General features: G+C 36.2%; 1 protein-coding gene across 2 annotated transcripts in view; it reads right to left on the bottom strand.

Annotated features, from left to right (window-relative positions):
* Window positions 1–19,103, bottom strand: part of LOC121937811 (phosphatidylinositol 4-kinase beta-like) — a 65,101-nt gene that overhangs the window by 21,532 nt on the left and 24,466 nt on the right. For both annotated transcript variants that reach the window (XM_088090808.1, XM_088090809.1), the window contains exons 12-13: window positions 18,279–18,411; window positions 18,076–18,196 (exon numbers count right to left, since the gene is read on the bottom strand). In XM_088090808.1, the coding sequence (XP_087946934.1) occupies window positions 18,076–18,196; window positions 18,279–18,411 (254 nt within the window). The remainder of the gene's footprint in view (window positions 1–18,075; window positions 18,197–18,278; window positions 18,412–19,103) is intronic.

The following is a 19,103-nucleotide window of genomic DNA, read 5'->3' on the forward strand; positions in this document are numbered from 1 at the left end:
AAGTGGGAATCAAAGCCAAAAAAGTCCAAAAATGTCATAATTTAGCATGTCCAAAAAATGGCCAAAAACGCCATAGTATAGTATGTCGAAAAATGTCAAAATTGGACCGTCATAAAATTTCTGAAAACCACCTATTACATAGTATGTCGAAAATGTCAAAATTGGACCAAAAACGCCATAGTCTAGTTGTTAGTATGAACCTTTATGATTATGCATCCTCCGTAGTTAGGTCTAGTATCCAAGTTTACCTCAAGTAAAACTCTGTCTGTGTATGGTGAAGTGTCAGTGCGTGCAAGTAGCAGTTTGTCGTTGGATACCTGACCTGGAACCAGTGCCAGTAAATTTAGCAACAGCAAGACATGCCTCATTTGTCAAAAGAAGTCTAATACCTGACATGTTAGTAACTGTTACCTTCCATCTATGTCACAGCATTGTTCAAATACTACTGCCTTTCTATGTAATCGGTGTCAGCCAGCTTTTTGTGTTCTGTGTCAGTGAGTCTGCGTTTTGTCTTGTCTCTGTCTGGACTGACACGAGTGCTCATCTTTGTTGTACTTGTCCTTTTATGTAGCCTTCTTTTTAGGTCATGTTTGTACTCATCTTTATTTATGTTGTGCTTGTTAATTGTACTCATGTTTGTTGTAATTGTAATTATAATTGTACAGTGAAACTTTTAATCATATTAAACATGTGCTGATTGAACCTTTAACAGGTGTCTCCATCCTAAAGAAGTCATCACAGAAAACTCATACTATCAATAGTATTTCAAAAAATGTCAAATATTTACCCCTCATGAAAATGGCTGAAAATGACATGAACTAGCTTGTAGAGACGGCTAATGGGAAACAAAGTGGAAATAAAGACCGAAAAAAGCAAAGAACATTGTCACTTAGCATGTCCAAAAAATAGACAAAAACGCCATAGTATAGTATGTCGAAAATGTCAAAATTGGACCCGTCGTAAAAATGGCTGAAAACCACATATTATAGCTTGTAGAGACGCAAAATAGTGTACAAAGTGGGAATCAAGGCCAAAAAAGTCCAAAAACGTCATAATTTAGCATGTCCAAAAAATGGCCAAAAACGTCATAGTATAGTATGTCGAAAATGTCAAAATTGGACCCGTCGTAAAAATGGCTGAAAACCACATATTATAGCTTGTAGAGACGCAAAATAGTGTACAAAGTGGGAATCAAGGCCAAAAAAGTCCAAAAACGTCATAATTTAGCATGTCCAAAAAATGGCCAAAAACGCCATAGTATAGTATGTCGAAAAATGTCAAAATTGGACCTGTTAAAAAAATGGCTGAAAACCACCTATTATAGCTCGTAGATACGCGAAATAGTGTACAAAGTGGGAATCAAGGCCAAAAAAGTCCAAAAACGTCATAATTTGGTATGTCCAAAAAATGGCCCAAAACGCCATAGTATAGTATGTCAAAAAATGTCAAATTTTGACCCGTCATAAAAGTCGCTGAAAACCACATATTAAAACTTGCATAGATGCAAAATAGTGAACAAAGTGAGAATTAAGGCCGAAAAAGTCCAAAAATGTCATAATTTAGCATGTCCAAAAAATGGCCAAAAATGCCATAGTATAGTAAGTCGAAAATGTCAAATTTTGACCCGTCGTAAAAATGGCTGAAAACCACATATTATAGCTTGTAGAGACGCAAAATAGTGTACAAAGTGGGAATCAAAGCCAAAAAAGTCCAAAAACGTCATAATTTAGCATGTCCAAAAAATGGCCAAAAACGCCATAGTATAGTATGTCAAAAAATGTCAAATTTTGACCCGTCGTAAAAATGGCTGAAAACCACATATTATAGCTCATAGATACGCAAAATAGTGTACAAAGTGGGAATCAAGGCCAAAAAAGTCCAAAAACATCATAATTTGGTATGTCCAAAAAATGGCCCAAAAAGCCATAGTATAGTATGTCGAAAATGTCAAAATTGGACCCGTCGTAAAAATGGCTGAAAACCACATATTATAGCTTGTAGATATGTGAAATACTTTACGAAGTTGGAATCGAGGCTAAAAAAGTCCAAAAACTTCATAATTTAGCATGTCCAAAAAATGGCCAAAAACGCCATAGTATAGTATGTCGAAAAATGTCAAAATTGGACCCGTCGTAAAAATGGCCGAAAACCACATATTATAGCTTGTAGAGACGCAAAATAGTGTACAAAGTGGGAATCAAAGCCAAAAAAGTCCAAAAACGTCATAATTTAGCATGTCCAAAAAATGGCCAAAAACGCCATAGTATAGTATGTCGAAAAATGTCAAAATTGGACCCTTCATAAAAATGGCTGTAAACCACATATTATAGCTTGTAGAGACGCAAAATAGTGTACAAAGTGGGAATCAAGGCCAAAAAAGTCCAAAAACGTCATAATTTAGCATGTCCAAAAAATGGCCAAAAACGCCATAGTACAGTATGTCGAAAAATGTCAAAATTGGACCCGTTGTAAAAATGGCCGAAAACCACATATTATAGCTTGTAGAGACGCAAAATAGTGTACAAAGTGGGAATAAAGGCCAAAAAAGTCAAAAAACGTCATAATTTAGCATGTCCAAAAAATGGCCAAAAACGCCATAGTATAGCATGTCGAAAATGTCAAAATTGGACCCGTTAAAAAATTGGCTGAAACCACATATTGTAGCTTGTAGAGACGCGAAATAGTGTACAAAGTTGGAATCAAGGCCAAAAAAGTCCAAAAACGTCATAATTTGGTATGTCCAAAAAATGGCCAAAAACGCCATAGTATAGTATGTCGAAAATGTCAAAATTGGACCCGTCGTAAAAATGGCTGAAAACCACATATTATAGCTTGTAGAGACGCGAAATAGTGTACAAAGTGGGAATCAAGGCCAAAAAAGTCCAAAAACGTCATAATTTAGCATGTCCAAAAAATGGCCAAAAACGCCATAGTATAGTATGTCGAAAAATGTCAAAATTGGACCCGTTGTAAAAATGGCCGAAAACCACATATTATAGCTTGTAGAGACGCAAAATAGTGTACAAAGTGGGAATAAAGGCCAAAAAAGTCAAAAAACGTCATAATTTAGCATGTCCAAAAAATGGCCAAAAACGCCATAGTATAGTATGTCGAAAATGTCAAAATTGGACCCGTCGTAAAAATGGCTGAAAACCACATATTATAGCTTGTAGAGACGCGAAATAGTGTACAAAGTGGGAATCAAGGCCAAAAAAGTCCAAAAACGTCATAATTTAGCATGTCCAAAAAATGGCCAAAAACGCCATAGTATAGTATGTCGAAAATGTCAAAATTGGACCCGTCGTAAAAATGGCTGAAAACCACATATTATAGCTTGTAGAGACGCAAAATAGTGTACAAAGTGGGAATCAAGGCCAAAAAAGTCCAAAAACGTCATAATTTTGTATGTCCAAAAAATGGCCAAAAACGCCATAGTATAGTATGTCGAAAATGTCAAAATTGGACCCGTCGTAAAAATGGCTGAAAACCACATATTATAGCTTGTAGAGACGCAAAATAGTGTACAAAGTGGGAATCAAGGCCAAAAAAGTCCAAAAACGTCATAATTTTGTATGTCCAAAAAATGGCCAAAAACGCCATAGTATAGTATGTCGAAAATGTCAAAATTGGACCCGTCGTAAAAATGGCTGAAAACCACATATTATAGCTTGTAGAGACGCAAAATAGTGTACAAAGTGGGAATCAAGGCCAAAAAAGTCCAAAAACGTCATAATTTAGCATGTCCAAAAAATGGCCAAAAACGCCATAGTATAGTATGTCGAAAAATGTCAAAATTGGACCTGTTAAAAAAATGGCTGAAAACCACCTATTATAGCTCGTAGATACGCGAAATAGTGTACAAAGTGGGAATCAAGGCCAAAAAAGTCCAAAAACGTCATAATTTGGTATGTCCAAAAAATGGCCCAAAACGCCATAGTATAGTATGTCAAAAAATGTCAAATTTTGACCCGTCATAAAAGTCGCTGAAAACCACATATTATAACTTGCATAGATGCAAAATAGTGAACAAAGTGAGAATTAAGGCCGAAAAAGTCCAAAAATGTCATAATTTAGCATGTCCAAAAAATGGCCAAAAATGTCATAGTATAGTAAGTCGAAAATGTCAAATTTTGACCCGTCGTAAAAATGGCTGAAAACCACATATTATAGCTTGTAGAGACGCAAAATAGTGTACAAAGTGGGAATCAAAGCCAAAAAAGTCCAAAAATGTCATAATTTAGCATGTCCAAAAAATGGCCAAAAACGCCATAGTATAGTATGTCGAAAAATGTCAAAATTGGACCCGTCATAAAAATTTCTGAAAACCACCTATTACATAGTATGTCGAAAATGTCAAAATTGGACCAAAAACGCCATAGTCTAGTTGTTAGTATGAACCTTTATGATTATGCATCCTCCGTAGTTAGGTCTAGTATCCAAGTTTACCTCAAGTAAAACTCTGTCTGTGTATGGTGAAGTGTCAGTGCGTGCAAGTAGCAGTTTGTCGTTGGATACCTGACCTGGAACCAGTGCCAGTAAATTTAGCAACAGCAAGACATGCCTCATTTGTCAAAAGAAGTCTAATACCTGACATGTTAGTAACTGTTACCTTCCATCTATGTCACAGCATTGTTCAAATACTACTGCCTTTCTATGTAATCGGTGTCAGCCAGCTTTTTGTGTTCTGTGTCAGTGAGTCTGCGTTTTGTCTTGTCTCTGTCTGGACTGACACGAGTGCTCATCTTTGTTGTACTTGTCCTTTTATGTAGCCTTCTTTTTAGGTCATGTTTGTACTCATCTTTATTTATGTTGTGCTTGTTAATTGTACTCATGTTTGTTGTAATTGTAATTATAATTGTACAGTGAAACTTTTAATCATATTAAACATGTGCTGATTGAACCTTTAACAGGTGTCTCCATCCTAAAGAAGTCATCACAGAAAACTCATACTATCAATAGTATTTCAAAAAATGTCAAATATTTACCCCTCATGAAAATGGCTGAAAATGACATGAACTAGCTTGTAGAGACGGCTAATGGGAAACAAAGTGGAAATAAAGACCGAAAAAAGCAAAGAACATTGTCACTTAGCATGTCCAAAAAATAGACAAAAACGCCATAGTATAGTATGTCGAAAATGTCAAAATTGGACCCGTCATAAAAATGGCTGAAAACCACTTATTATAGGTTGTAGAGACGCGAAATAGTGAACAAAGTAGGAATCAAGGCCAAAAAAGTCCAAAAACGTCATAATTTAGCATGTCCAAAAAATGGCCAAAAACGCCATAGTATAGTATGTCGAAAAATGTCAAATTTTGACCCGTCGTAAAAATGGCTGAAAACCACATATTATAGGTTGTAGAGACGCGAAATAGTGAACAAAGTAGGAATCAAGGCCAAAAAAGTCCAAAAACGTCTTTATTTAGCATGTCCAAAAAATGGCCAAAAACGCCATAGTATAGTATGTCAAAAAATGTCAAATTTTGACCCGTCGTAAAAATGGCTGAAAACCACATATTATAGCTCATAGATACGCAAAATAGTGTACAAAGTGGGAATCAAGGCCAAAAAAGTCCAAAAACGTCATTATTTAACATGTCCAAAAAATGGCCAAAAACGCCATAGTATAGTATGTCAAAAAATGTCAAATTTTGACCCGTCGTAAAAATGGCTGAAAACCACATATTATAGCTCATAGATACGCAAAATAGTGTACAAAGTGGGAATCAAGGCCAAAAAAGTCCAAAAACGTCATAATTTGGTATGTCCAAAAAATGGCCCAAAAAGCCATAGTATAGTATGTCGAAAATGTCAAAATTGGACCCGTCGTAAAAATGGCTGAAAACCACATATTATAGCTTGTAGATATGTGAAATACTTTACGAAGTTGGAATCGAGGCTAAAAAAGTCCAAAAACATCATTATTTAGCATGTCCAAAAAATGGCCAAAAACGCCACAGTATAGTATGTCGAAAAATGTCAAAATTGGACCCGTCATAAAAATTTCTGAAAACCACATATTATAGCTTGTAGATATGTGAAATACTGTACAAAGTTGGAATCAAGGCTAAAAAAGTCCAAAAACGTCATAATTTAGCATGTCCAAAAAATGGCCAAAAACGCCATAGTATAGTATGTCGAAAATGTAAAAAATTGGACCCATCGTAAAAATGGCTCAAAACCACATATTATAGCTTGTAGAGACGCAAAATAGTGTACAAAGTGGGAATCAAGGCCAAAAAAGTCCAAAAACGTCATAATTTGGCATGTCCAAAAAATGGCCCAAAACGCCATAGTATAGTATGTCGAAAATGTCAAAATTGGACCCGTCATTAAAATGGCTGAAAACCACATATTATAACTTGCATAGATGCAAAATAGTGAACAAAGTGGGAATCAAAGCCAAAAAAGTCCAAAAACGTCATAATTTAGCATGTCCAAAAAATGGCCAAAAACGCCATAGTATAGTATGTCGAAAATGTCAAAATTGGACCCGTCGTAAAAATGGCTGAAAACCACATATTATAGCTTGTAGATATGTGAAATACTTTACGAAGTTGGAATCGAGGCTAAAAAAGTCCAAAAACATCATAATTTGGCATGTCCAAAAAATGGCCCAAAACGCCATAGTATAGTATGTCGAAAATGTCAAAATTGGACCCGTTAAAAAAATGGCTGAAAACCACCTATTATAGCTCGTAGATACGCGAAATAGTGTACAAAGTGGGAATCAAGGCCAAAAAAGTCCAAAAACGTCATTATTTAGCATGTCCAAAAAATGGCCAAAAACGCCATAGTATAGTATGTCGAAAATGTCAAAATTGGACCCGTCATTAAAATGGCTGAAAACCACATATTATAACTTGCATAGATGCAAAATAGTGAACAAAGTGGGAAACAAAGCCAAAAAAGTCCAAAAACGTCATAATTTAGCATGTCCAAAAAATGGCCAAAAACGCCATAGTATAGTATGTCGAAAATGTCAAAATTGGACCCGTCGTAAAAATGGCTGAAAACCACATATTATAGCTTGTAGATATGTGAAATACTGTACAAAGTTGGAATCAAGGCCAAAAAAGTCCAAAAAACGTCTTTAATTAGCATGTCCAAAAAATGGCCCAAAACGCCATAGTATAGTATGTCGAAAAATGTCAAAATTGGACCCGTCATAAAAATGGCTGAAAACCACCTATTATAGCTCGTAGATACGCGAAATAGTGTACAAAGTGGGAATCAAGGCCAAAAAAGTCCAAAAACGTCATTATTTGGCATGTCCAAAAAATGGCCAAAAACGCCATAGTATAGTATGTCGAAAAATGTCAAAATTGGACCCGTTAAAAAAATGGCTGAAAACCACCTATTATAGCTCGTAGATACGCAAAATAGTGTACAAAGTGGGAATCAAGGCCAAAAAAGTCCAAAAACGTCATAATTTAGCATGTCCAAAAAATGGCCAAAAACGCCATAGTATAGTATGTCGAAAATGTCAAAATTGGACCCATCGTAAAAATGGCTCAAAACCACATATTATAGCTTGTAGAGACGCAAAATAGTGTACAAAGTGGGAATCAAGGCCAAAAAAGTCCAAAAACATCATAATTTGGCATGTCCAAAAAATGGCCCAAAACGCCATAGTATAGTATGTCGAAAATGTCAAATTTTGACCCGTCGTAAAAATGGCTGAAAACCACCTATTATAGCTCGTAGATACGCGAAATAGTGGACAAAGTGGGAATCAAGGCCAAAAAAGTCCAAAAACGTCATTATTTGGCATGTCCAAAAAATGGCCAAAAACGCCATAGTATAGTATGTCGAAAAATGTCAAAATTGGACCCGTTAAAAAAATGGCTGAAAACCACCTATTATAGCTCGTAGATACGCGAAATAGTGTACAAAGTGGGAATCAAGGCCAAAAAAGTCCAAAAACGTCATTATTTGGCATGTCCAAAAAATGGCCAAAAACGCCATAGTATAGTATGTCGAAAAATGTCAAAATTGGACCCGTTAAAAAAATGGCTGAAAACCACCTATTATAGCTCGTAGATACGCGAAATAGTGTACAAAGTGGGAATCAAGGCCAAAAAAGTCCAAAAACGTCATTATTTGGCATGTCCAAAAAATGGCCAAAAACGCCATAGTATAGTATGTCGAAAATGTCAAAATTGGACCCGTCATTAAAATGGCTGAAAACCACATATTATAACTTGCATAGATGCAAAATAGTGAACAAAGTGGGAATCAAAGCCAAAAAAGTCCAAAAACGTCATAATTTAGCATGTCCAAAAAATGGCCAAAAACGCCATAGTATAGTATGTCGAAAATGTCAAAATTGGACCCGTCGTAAAAATGGCTGAAAACCACATATTATAGCTTGTAGATATGTGAAATACTTTACGAAGTTGGAATCGAGGCTAAAAAAGTCCAAAAACATCATAATTTGGCATGTCCAAAAAATGGCCCAAAACGCCATAGTATAGTATGTCGAAAATGTCAAAATTGGACCCGTTAAAAAAATGGCTGAAAACCACCTATTATAGCTCAGAATCACGCGAAATAGTGTACAAAGTGGGAATCAAGGCCAAAAAAGTCCAAAAACGTCATTATTTAGCATGTCCAAAAAATGGCCAAAAACGCCATAGTATAGTATGTCGAAAAATGTCAAAATTGGACCCTTCATAAAATTTGCTGAAAACCACATATTATAGCTTGTAGATATGTGAAATACTGTACAAAGTTGGAATCAAGGCTAAAAAAGTCCAAAAACGTCATAATTTAGCATGTCCAAAAAATGGCCAAAAACGCCATAGTATAGTATGTCGAAAAATGTCAAAATTGGACCCGTTAAAAAAATGGCTGAAAACCACCTATTATAGCTCGTAGATACGCAAAATAGTGTACAAAGTGGGAATCAAGGCTAAAAAAGTCCAAAAACATCATAATTTAGCATGTCCAAAAAATGGCCAAAAACGCCATAGTATAGTATGTCGAAAATGTCAAAATTGGACCCGTCGTAAAAATGGCTGAAAACCACATATTATAGCTTGTAGAGACGCAAAATAGTGTACAAAGTGGGAATCAAGGCCAAAAAAGTCCAAAAACGTCATAATTTAGCATGTCCAAAAAATGGCCAAAAACGCCATAGTATAGTATGTCGAAAAATGTCAAAATTGGACCAAATCATAAAATTTGCTGAAAACCACATATTATAGCTCGTAGATACGCGAAATAGTGTACAAAGTGGGAATCAAGGCTAAAAAAGTCCAAAAACGTCATAATTTAGCATGTCCAAAAAATGGCCAAAAACGCCATAGTATAGTATGTCGAAAATGTCAAAATTGGACCCTTCATAAAATTTGCTGAAAACCACATATTATAGCTCGTAGATATGTGAAATACTTTACGAAGTTGGAATCGAGGCTAAAAAAGTCCAAAAACATCATTATTTAGCATGTCCAAAAAATGGCCAAAAACGCCATAGTATAGTATGTCGAAAAATGTCAAAATTGGACCCGTTAAAAAAATGGCTGAAAACCACTTATTATAGCTCGTAGATATGTGAAATACTGTACAAAGTTGGAATCAAGGCTAAAAAAGTCCAAAAACGTCATAATTTAGCATGTCCAAAAAATGGCCAAAAACGCCATAGTATAGTATGTCGAAAATGTCAAAATTGGACCCGTCATTAAAATGGCTGAAAACCACATATTATAACTTGCATAGATGCAAAATAGTGAACAAAGTGGGAAACAAAGCCAAAAAAGTCCAAAAACGTCATAATTTAGCATGTCCAAAAAATGGCCAAAAACGCCATAGTATAGTATGTCGAAAATGTCAAAATTGGACCCGTCGTAAAAATGGCTGAAAACCACATATTATAGCTTGTAGATATGTGAAATACTGTACAAAGTTGGAATCAAGGCCAAAAAAGTCCAAAAAACGTCTTTAATTAGCATGTCCAAAAAATGGCCCAAAACGCCATAGTATAGTATGTCGAAAATGTCAAAATTGGACCCGTCGTAAAAATGGCTTAAAACCACATATTATAGCTTGTAGATATGTGAAATACTTTACGAAGTTGGAATCGAGGCTAAAAAAGTCCAAAAACATCATAATTTGGCATGTCCAAAAAATGGCCCAAAACGCCATAGTATAGTATGTCGAAAAATGTCAAAATTGGACCCGTCATAAAAATGGCTGAAAACCACCTATTATAGCTCGTAGATACGCGAAATAGTGTACAAAGTGGGAATCAAGGCCAAAAAAGTCCAAAAACGTCATTATTTGGCATGTCCAAAAAATGGCCAAAAACGCCATAGTATAGTATGTCGAAAAATGTCAAAATTGGACCCGTTAAAAAAATGGCTGAAAACCACCTATTATAGCTCGTAGATACGCAAAATAGTGTACAAAGTGGGAATCAAGGCCAAAAAAGTCCAAAAACGTCATAATTTAGCATGTCCAAAAAATGGCCAAAAACGCCATAGTATAGTATGTCGAAAATGTCAAAATTGGACCCATCGTAAAAATGGCTCAAAACCACATATTATAGCTTGTAGAGACGCAAAATAGTGTACAAAGTGGGAATCAAGGCCAAAAAAGTCCAAAAACGTCATAATTTGGCATGGCCCAAAACGCCATAGTATAGTATGTCGAAAATGTCAAATTTTGACCCGTCGTAAAAATGGCTGAAAACCACCTATTATAGCTCGTAGATACGCGAAATAGTGGACAAAGTGGGAATCAAGGCCAAAAAAGTCCAAAAACGTCATTATTTGGCATGTCCAAAAAATGGCCAAAAACGCCATAGTATAGTATGTCGAAAAATGTCAAAATTGGACCCGTTAAAAAATGGCTGAAAACCACCTATTATAGCTCGTGAATACGCGAAATAGTGTACAAAGTGGGAATCAAGGCCAAAAAAGTCCAAAACGTCATTATTTGGCATGTCCAAAAAATGGCCAAAAACGCCATAGTATAGTATGTCGAAAAATGTCAAAATTGGACCCGTTAAAAAAATGGCTGAAAACCACCTATTATAGCTCGTAGATACGCGAAATAGTGTACAAAGTGGGAATCAAGGCCAAAAAAGTCCAAAAACGTCATTATTTGGCATGTCCAAAAAATGGCCAAAAACGCCATAGTATAGTATGTCGAAAATGTCAAAATTGGACCCGTCATTAAAATGGCTGAAAACCACATATTATAACTTGCATAGATGCAAAATAGTGAACAAAGTGGGAATCAAAGCCAAAAAGTCCAAAACGTCATAATTTAGCATGTCCAAAAAATGGCCAAAACGCCAAAGTATAGTATGTCAAAAATGTCAAAATTGGACCCGTCGTAAAAATGGCTGAAAACCACATATTATAGCTTGTAGAGACGCAAAATAGTGTACAAAGTGGGAATCAAGGCCAAAAAAGTCCAAAAACGTCATAATTTAGCATGTCCAAAAAATGGCCAAAACGCCATAGTATAGTATGTCGAAAAATGTCAAAATTGGACCCGTCATAAAATTTGCTGAAAACCACATATTATAGCTCGTAGATACGCGAAATAGTGTACAAAGTGGGAATCAAGGCTAAAAAAAGTCCAAAAACGTCATAATTTAGCATGTCCAAAAAATGGCCAAAAACGCCATAGTATAGTATGTCGAAAATGTCAAAATCGGACCCGTTAAAAAAATGGCTGAAAACCACCTATTATAGCTCGTAGATACGCGAAATAGTGTACAAAGTGGGAATCAAGGCCAAAAAGTCCAAAACGTCATTATTTAGCATGTCCAAAAATGGCCAAAACGCCATAGTATAGTATGTCGAAAAATGTCAAAATTGGACCCTTCATAAAATTTGCTGAAAACCACATATTATAGCTTGTAGATATGTGAAATACTGTACAAAGTTGGAATCAAGGCTAAAAAGTCCAAAACGTCATAATTTAGCATGTCCAAAAATGGCCAAAACGCCATAGTATAGTATGTCGAAAAATGTCAAAATTGGACCCGTTAAAAAATGGCTGAAAACCACCTATTATAGCTCGTGAATCATAAAATAGTGTACAAAGTGGGAATCAAGGCTAAAAAGTCCAAAAACATCATAATTTAGCATGTCCAAAAATGGCCAAAACGCCATAGTATAGTATGTCGAAAATGTCAAAATTGGACCCGTCGTAAAAATGGCTGAAAACCACATATTATAGCTTGTAGAGACGCAAAATAGTGTACAAAGTGGGAATCAAGGCCAAAAAAGTCCAAAAACGTCATAATTTAGCATGTCCAAAAAATGGCCAAAAACGCCATAGTATAGTATGTCGAAAAATGTCAAAATTGGACCCGTCATAAAATTTGCTGAAAACCACATATTATAGCTCGTAGATACGCGAAATAGTGTACAAAGTGGGAATCAAGGCTAAAAAAGTCCAAAAACGTCATAATTTAGCATGTCCAAAAAATGGCCAAAAACGCCATAGTATAGTATGTCGAAAATGTCAAAATTGGACCCTTCATAAAATTTGCTGAAAACCACATATTATAGCTCGTAGATATGTGAAATACTTTACGAAGTTGGAATCGAGGCTAAAAAAGTCCAAAAACATCATTATTTAGCATGTCCAAAAAATGGCCAAAAACGCCATAGTATAGTATGTCGAAAAATGTCAAAATTGGACCCGTTAAAAAAATGGCTGAAAACCACTTATTATAGCTCGTAGATATGTGAAATACTGTACAAAGTTGGAATCAAGGCTAAAAAAGTCCAAAAACGTCATAATTTAGCATGTCCAAAAAATGGCCAAAAACGCCATAGTATAGTATGTCGAAAATGTCAAAATTGGACCCTTCATAAAATTTGCTGAAAACCACATATTATAGCTTGTAGATATGTGAAATACTGTACAAAGTTGGAATCAAGGCTAAAAAAGTCCAAAAACGTCATAATTTAGCATGTCCAAAAAATGGCCAAAAACGCCATAGTATAGTATGTCGAAAAATGTCAAAATTGGACCCGTTAAAAAAATGGCTGAAAACCACCTATTATAGCTCGTAGATACGCGAAATAGTGTACAAAGTGGGAATCAAGGCTAAAAAAGTCCAAAAACATCATAATTTAGCATGTCCAAAAAATGGCCAAAAACGCCATAGTATAGTATGTCGAAAATGTCAAAATTGGACCCGTCGTAAAAATGGCTGAAAACCACATATTATAGCTTGTAGAGACGCAAAATAGTGTACAAAGTGGGAATCAAGGCTAAAAAAGTCCAAAAACGTCATAATTTAGCATGTCCAAAAAATGGCCAAAAACGCCATAGTATAGTATGTCGAAAAATGTCAAAATTGGACCCGTCATAAAATTTGCTGAAAACCACATATTATAGCTCGTAGATACGCGAAATAGTGTACAAAGTGGGAATCAAGGCTCAAAAAGTCCAAAAATGTCATAATTTAGCATGTCCAAAAAATGGCCAAAAACGCCATAGTATAGTATGTCGAAAAATGTCAAAATTGGACCCGTCATAAAATTTGCTGAAAACCACATATTATAGCTCGTGAATCTGTGAAATAGTGTACAAAGTGGGAATCAAGGCCAAAAAAGTCCAAAAACGTCATAATTTAGCATGTCCAAAAAATGGCCAAAAACGCCATAGTATAGTATGTCGAAAATGTCAAAATTGGACCCTTCATAAAATTTGCTGAAAACCACATATTATAGCTTGTAGAGACGCAAAATAGTGTACAAAGTGGGAATCAAGGCTCAAAAAGTCCAAAAATGTCATAATTTAGCATGTCCAAAAAATGGCCAAAAACGCCATAGTATAGTATGTCGAAAATGTCAAAATTGGACCCGTCGTAAAAATGGCTGAAAACCACATATTATAGCTTGTAGAGACGCAAAATAGTGTACAAAGTGGGAATCAAGGCCAAAAAAGTCCAAAAACGTCATAATTTAGCATGTCCAAAAAATGGCCAAAAACGCCATAGTATAGTATGTCGAAAATGTCAAAATTGGACCCGTCGTAAAAATGGCTGAAAACCACATATTATAGCTTGTAGATATGTCAAATACTTTACGAAGTTGGAATCGAGGCTAAAAAAGTCCAAAAACATCATTATTTAGCATGTCCAAAAAATGGCCAAAAACGCCATAGTACAGTATGTCGAAAAATGTCAAAATTGGACCCGTTAAAAAAATGGCTGAAAACCACATATTATAGCTCGTAGATATGTGAAATACTGTACAAAGTTGGAATCAAGGCTAAAAAAGTCCAAAAACGTCATAATTTAGCATGTCCAAAAAATGGCCAAAAACGCCATAGTATAGTATGTCGAAAAATGTCAAAATTGGACCCGTTAAAAAAATGGCTGAAAACCACCTATTATAGCTCGTAGATACGCGAAATAGTGTACAAAGTGGGAATCAAGGCTAAAAAAGTCCAAAAACGTCATAATTTAGCATGTCCAAAAAATGGCCAAAAACGCCATAGTATAGTATGTCGAAAATGTCAAAATTGGACCCGTCGTAAAAATGGCTGAAAACCACATATTATAGCTTGTAGAGACGCAAAATAGTGTACAAAGTGGGAATCAAGGCCAAAAAAGTCCAAAAACGTCATAATTTAGCATGTCCAAAAAATGGCCAAAAACGCCATAGTATAGTATGTCGAAAATGTCAAAATTGGACCCGTCGTAAAAATGGCTGAAAACCACATATTATAGCTTGTAGAGACGCAAAATAGTGTACAAAGTGGGAATCAAGGCTCAAAAAGTCCAAAAATGTCATAATTTAGCATGTCCAAAAAATGGCCAAAAACGCCATAGTATAGTATGTCGAAAATGTCAAAATTGGACCCGTCGTAAAAATGGCTGAAAACCACATATTATAGCTTGTAGAGACGCAAAATAGTGTACAAAGTGGGAATCAAGGCTAAAAAAGTCCAAAAACGTCATAATTTAGCATGTCCAAAAAATGGCCAAAAACGCCATAGTATAGTATGTCGAAAAATGTCAAAATTGGACCCGTCATAAAAATGGCTGAAAACCACATATTATAGCTCGTAGATACGCGAAATAGTGTACAAAGTGGGAATCAAGGCCAAAAAAGTCCAAAAACGTCATAATTTAGCATGTCCAAAAAATGGCCAAAAACGCCATAGTATAGTATGTCGAAAATGTCAAAATTGGACCCTTCATAAAATTTGCTGAAAACCACACATTATAGCTTGTAGAGACGCAAAATAGTGTACAAAGTGGGAATCAAGGCTCAAAAAGTCCAAAAATGTCATAATTTAGCATGTCCAAAAAATGGCCAAAAACGCCATAGTATAGTATGTCGAAAAATGTCAAAATTGGACCCGTCATAAAATTTGCTGAAAACCACATATTATAGCTTGTAGATATGTGAAATACTGTACAAAGTTGGAATCAAGGCTAAAAAAGTCCAAAAACGTCATAATTTAGCATGTCCAAAAAATGGCCAAAAACGCCATAGTATAGTATGTCGAAAATGTCAAAATTGGACCCGTCGTAAAAATGGCTGAAAACCACATATTATAACTTGCATAGATGCAAAATAGTGAACAAAGTGGGAATCAAAGCCAAAAAAGTCCAAAAACGTCATAATTTAGCATGTCCAAAAAATGGCCAAAAACGCCATAGTATAGTATGTCGAAAATGTCAAAATTGGACCCGTCGTAAAAATGGCTGAAAACCACATATTATAGCCTGTAGATATGTGAAATACTGTACAAAGTTGGAATCAAGGCTAAAAAAGTCCAAAAACGTCATAATTTAGCATGTCCAAAAAATGGCCAAAAACGCCATAGTATAGTATGTCGAAAATGTCAAAATTGGACCCGTCGTAAAAATGGCTGAAAACCACATATTATAGCTTGTAGATATGTGAAATACTTTACGAAGTTGGAATCGAGGCTAAAAAAGTCCAAAAACATCATTATTTAGCATGTCCAAAAAATGGCCAAAAACGCCATAGTATAGTATGTCGAAAATGTCAAAATTGGACCCGTCGTAAAAATGGCTGAAAACCACATATTATAGCCTGTAGATATGTGAAATACTGTACAAAGTTGGAATCAAGGCTAAAAAAGTCCAAAAACGTCATAATTTAGCATGTCCAAAAAATGGCCAAAAACGCCATAGTATAGTATGTCGAAAATGTCAAAATTGGACCCGTCGTAAAAATGGCTGAAAACCACATATTATAACTTGCATAGATGCAAAATAGTGAACAAAGTGGGAATCAAGGCCAAAAAAGTCCAAAAACGTCATAATTTAGCATGTCCAAAAAATGGCCAAAAACACCATAGTATAGTATGTCGAAAAATGTCAAATTTTGACCAAAAACGCCATAGTCTAGTTGTTAGTATGAACCTTTATGATTATGCATCCTCCGTAGTTAGGTCTAGTGTCCAAGTTTACCTCAAGTAAAACTCTGTCTGTGTATGGTGAAGTGTCAGTGCGTGCAAGTAGCAGTTTGTCGTTGGATACCTGACCTGGAACCAGTGCCAGTAAATTTAGCAACAGCAAGACATGCCTCATTTGTCAAAAGAAGTCTAATACCTGACATGTTAGTAACTGTTACCTTCCATCTATGTCACAGCATTGTTCAAATACTACTGCCTTTCTATGTAATCGGTGTCAGCCAGCTTTTTGTGTTCTGTGTCAGTGAGTCTGCGTTTAGTCTTGTCTCTGTCTGGACTGACACGAGTGCTCATCTTTGTTGTACTTGTTCTTTTATGTAGCCTTCTTTTTAGGTCATGTTTGTACTCATCTTTATTTATGTTGTGCTTGTTAATTGTACTCATGTTTGTTGTAATTGTAATTATAATTGTACAGTGAAACTTTTAATCATATTAAACATGTGCTGATTGAACCTTTAACAGGTGTCTCCATCCTAAAGAAGTCATCACAGAAAACTCATACTATCAATAGTATTTCAAAAAATGTCAAATATTTACCCCTCATGAAAATGGCTGAAAATGACATGAACTAGCTTGTAGAGACGGCTAATGGGAAACAAAGTGGAAATAAAGACCAAAAAAAGCAAAGAACATTGTCACTTAGCATGTCCAAAAAATAGACAAAAACGCCATAGTATAGTATGTCGAAAATGTCAAAATTGGACCCGTCATAAAAATGGCTGAAAACCACATATTATAGCTCGTAGAGACGCAAAATAATGTATAAAGTTGGAATCAAGGCCAAAAAAGTCCAAAAACGTCATAATTTAGCATGTCCAAAAAATGGCCAAAAACGCCATAGTATAGTATGTCGAAAAATGTCAAATTTTGACCCGTCGTAAAAATGGCTGAAAACCACATATTATAGGTTGTAGAGACGCGAAATAGTGAACAAAGTAGGAATCAAGGCCAAAAAAGTCCAAAAACGTCATTATTTAACATGTCCAAAAAATGGCCAAAAACGCCATAGTATAGTATGTCGAAAAATGTCAAAATTGGACCCGTTAAAAAAATGGCTGAAAACCACTTATTATAGCTTGTAGATATGTGAAATACTTTACGAAGTCGGAATCGAAGCTAGAAAAGTCCAAAAACGTTATAATTTAGCATGTCCAAAAAATGGCCAAAAACGCCATAGTATAGTATGTCGAAAATGTCAAATTTTGACCCGTCGTAAAAATGGCTGAAAACCACATATTATAGCTTGTAAAGACACGAAATATCAATAAAGTTGGAATCAAGGTTAAAAAAGTCCAAAAACGTTATAATTTAGCATGTCCAAAAAATGGCCAAAAACGCCATAGTATAGTATGTCGAAAATGTCAAAATTGGACCCTTCATAAAAATGGCTGAAAACCACATATTATAGCGCGTAGAGACGCAAAATAGTGTACAAAGTGGGAATCAAGGCCAAAAAAGTCCAAAAAATATATAATCTAGCATGTCCAAAAAATGGCATAAAAAGTCAAACTAAATTATGTCGTCAAAAAACGGATAAAAATGTCATACTATGGTATGTCGTCTAAAATTGTATAGTATAGTATGCTGTTTCACATGACATCGTATACGTCCGTAGGTCATCGTGAGGCGGAGTTTGGGGTCCGTTACCTTGCTGCATGATCTCCACTATCTGCAGGACCTTCTCCATGTGCTTCCTGGCAGCGATGAGACCCTGAAGCATCAGCATCTTGTAGTAGATGAACATGTCGCCGTCCAGACCGCCCATCACCTGCAACGCACACCTTTACTCAGTCAACTCGCAGACAGTCCTGACGTCACCGAGGCAATATTCAAAAAACACGTCAACTCACATCGACAAACTCCGATGTGAGCTTGAAGGCGGACGTCTCGAAGCCGAGGTTTCGCGGAGAGCTGGAGAGGATGAAGCCGAAGTCGATGTGGATGATGTGACCTTCGGAGTCCAGCAGGATGTTCCCGTTATGTCTGCAGAGACCTGGGCTGTTAGCAGAGCTGAGCACGAAGAGTGTTTTCTCTCAAAAAAACCTGCACGAATATCTGTGTGTGTGTGTGTGTGTGTGTGTGTGTGTGTGTGTGTGAAATTTTGGGCCAATAGTTTTTGTCAATTTTAATCCCATCAGCTGCTGTCGCTGTCAGAGGGCTTTTGTTTTGAAAGGGAAGCGTCTTTGCATTTCCTCGTCTCTGAGACTTAAACTGCAGTAAAAAGTGATACAGAGTCGATATAATCATCGAAACATCATTTCACTCCGCCTCTCGATGTGCTGCAGCCGACACACTGCCGAGACGCGCCTGACGTGCGTGCTCAGGCGTTTCAGCGTGCACCCTCTAACTTGATAACGTGAGCGCCGAAATTAAAAACACACGCTCGACGCTGCTCACGCGCTCCTGACGCCCGCTGTGTGAAACGGGCCTCAGTAATTTCCTGCTTCGGAGAAGTTTTTAGGTCTTCGATCGCTCCACTTAAGTCTTCAGAGTGGGAATTAGGTGCCGGGCGAATACCAGCTGGAGCAGCTGAGGTGCGATTAGCCTTCGCCGTCGCAGCAGCCTTTTCTTTTTCGTTTTTGGCCCTGAGCATCTCGTTCTCCACTCAGCTATCGCTCTGTCTTTGTCACATGTGTTTTCAAGTTATTTAGGGAGTGAACTGCGATAATTCTGGG

Source organism: Plectropomus leopardus, chromosome 17, assembly GCF_026936395.1.
Source record: "Plectropomus leopardus strain MGB_pleo_1.0 chromosome 17, ASM2693639v1, whole genome shotgun sequence".
Taxonomy (NCBI): domain Eukaryota; kingdom Metazoa; phylum Chordata; class Actinopteri; order Perciformes; family Serranidae; genus Plectropomus; species Plectropomus leopardus.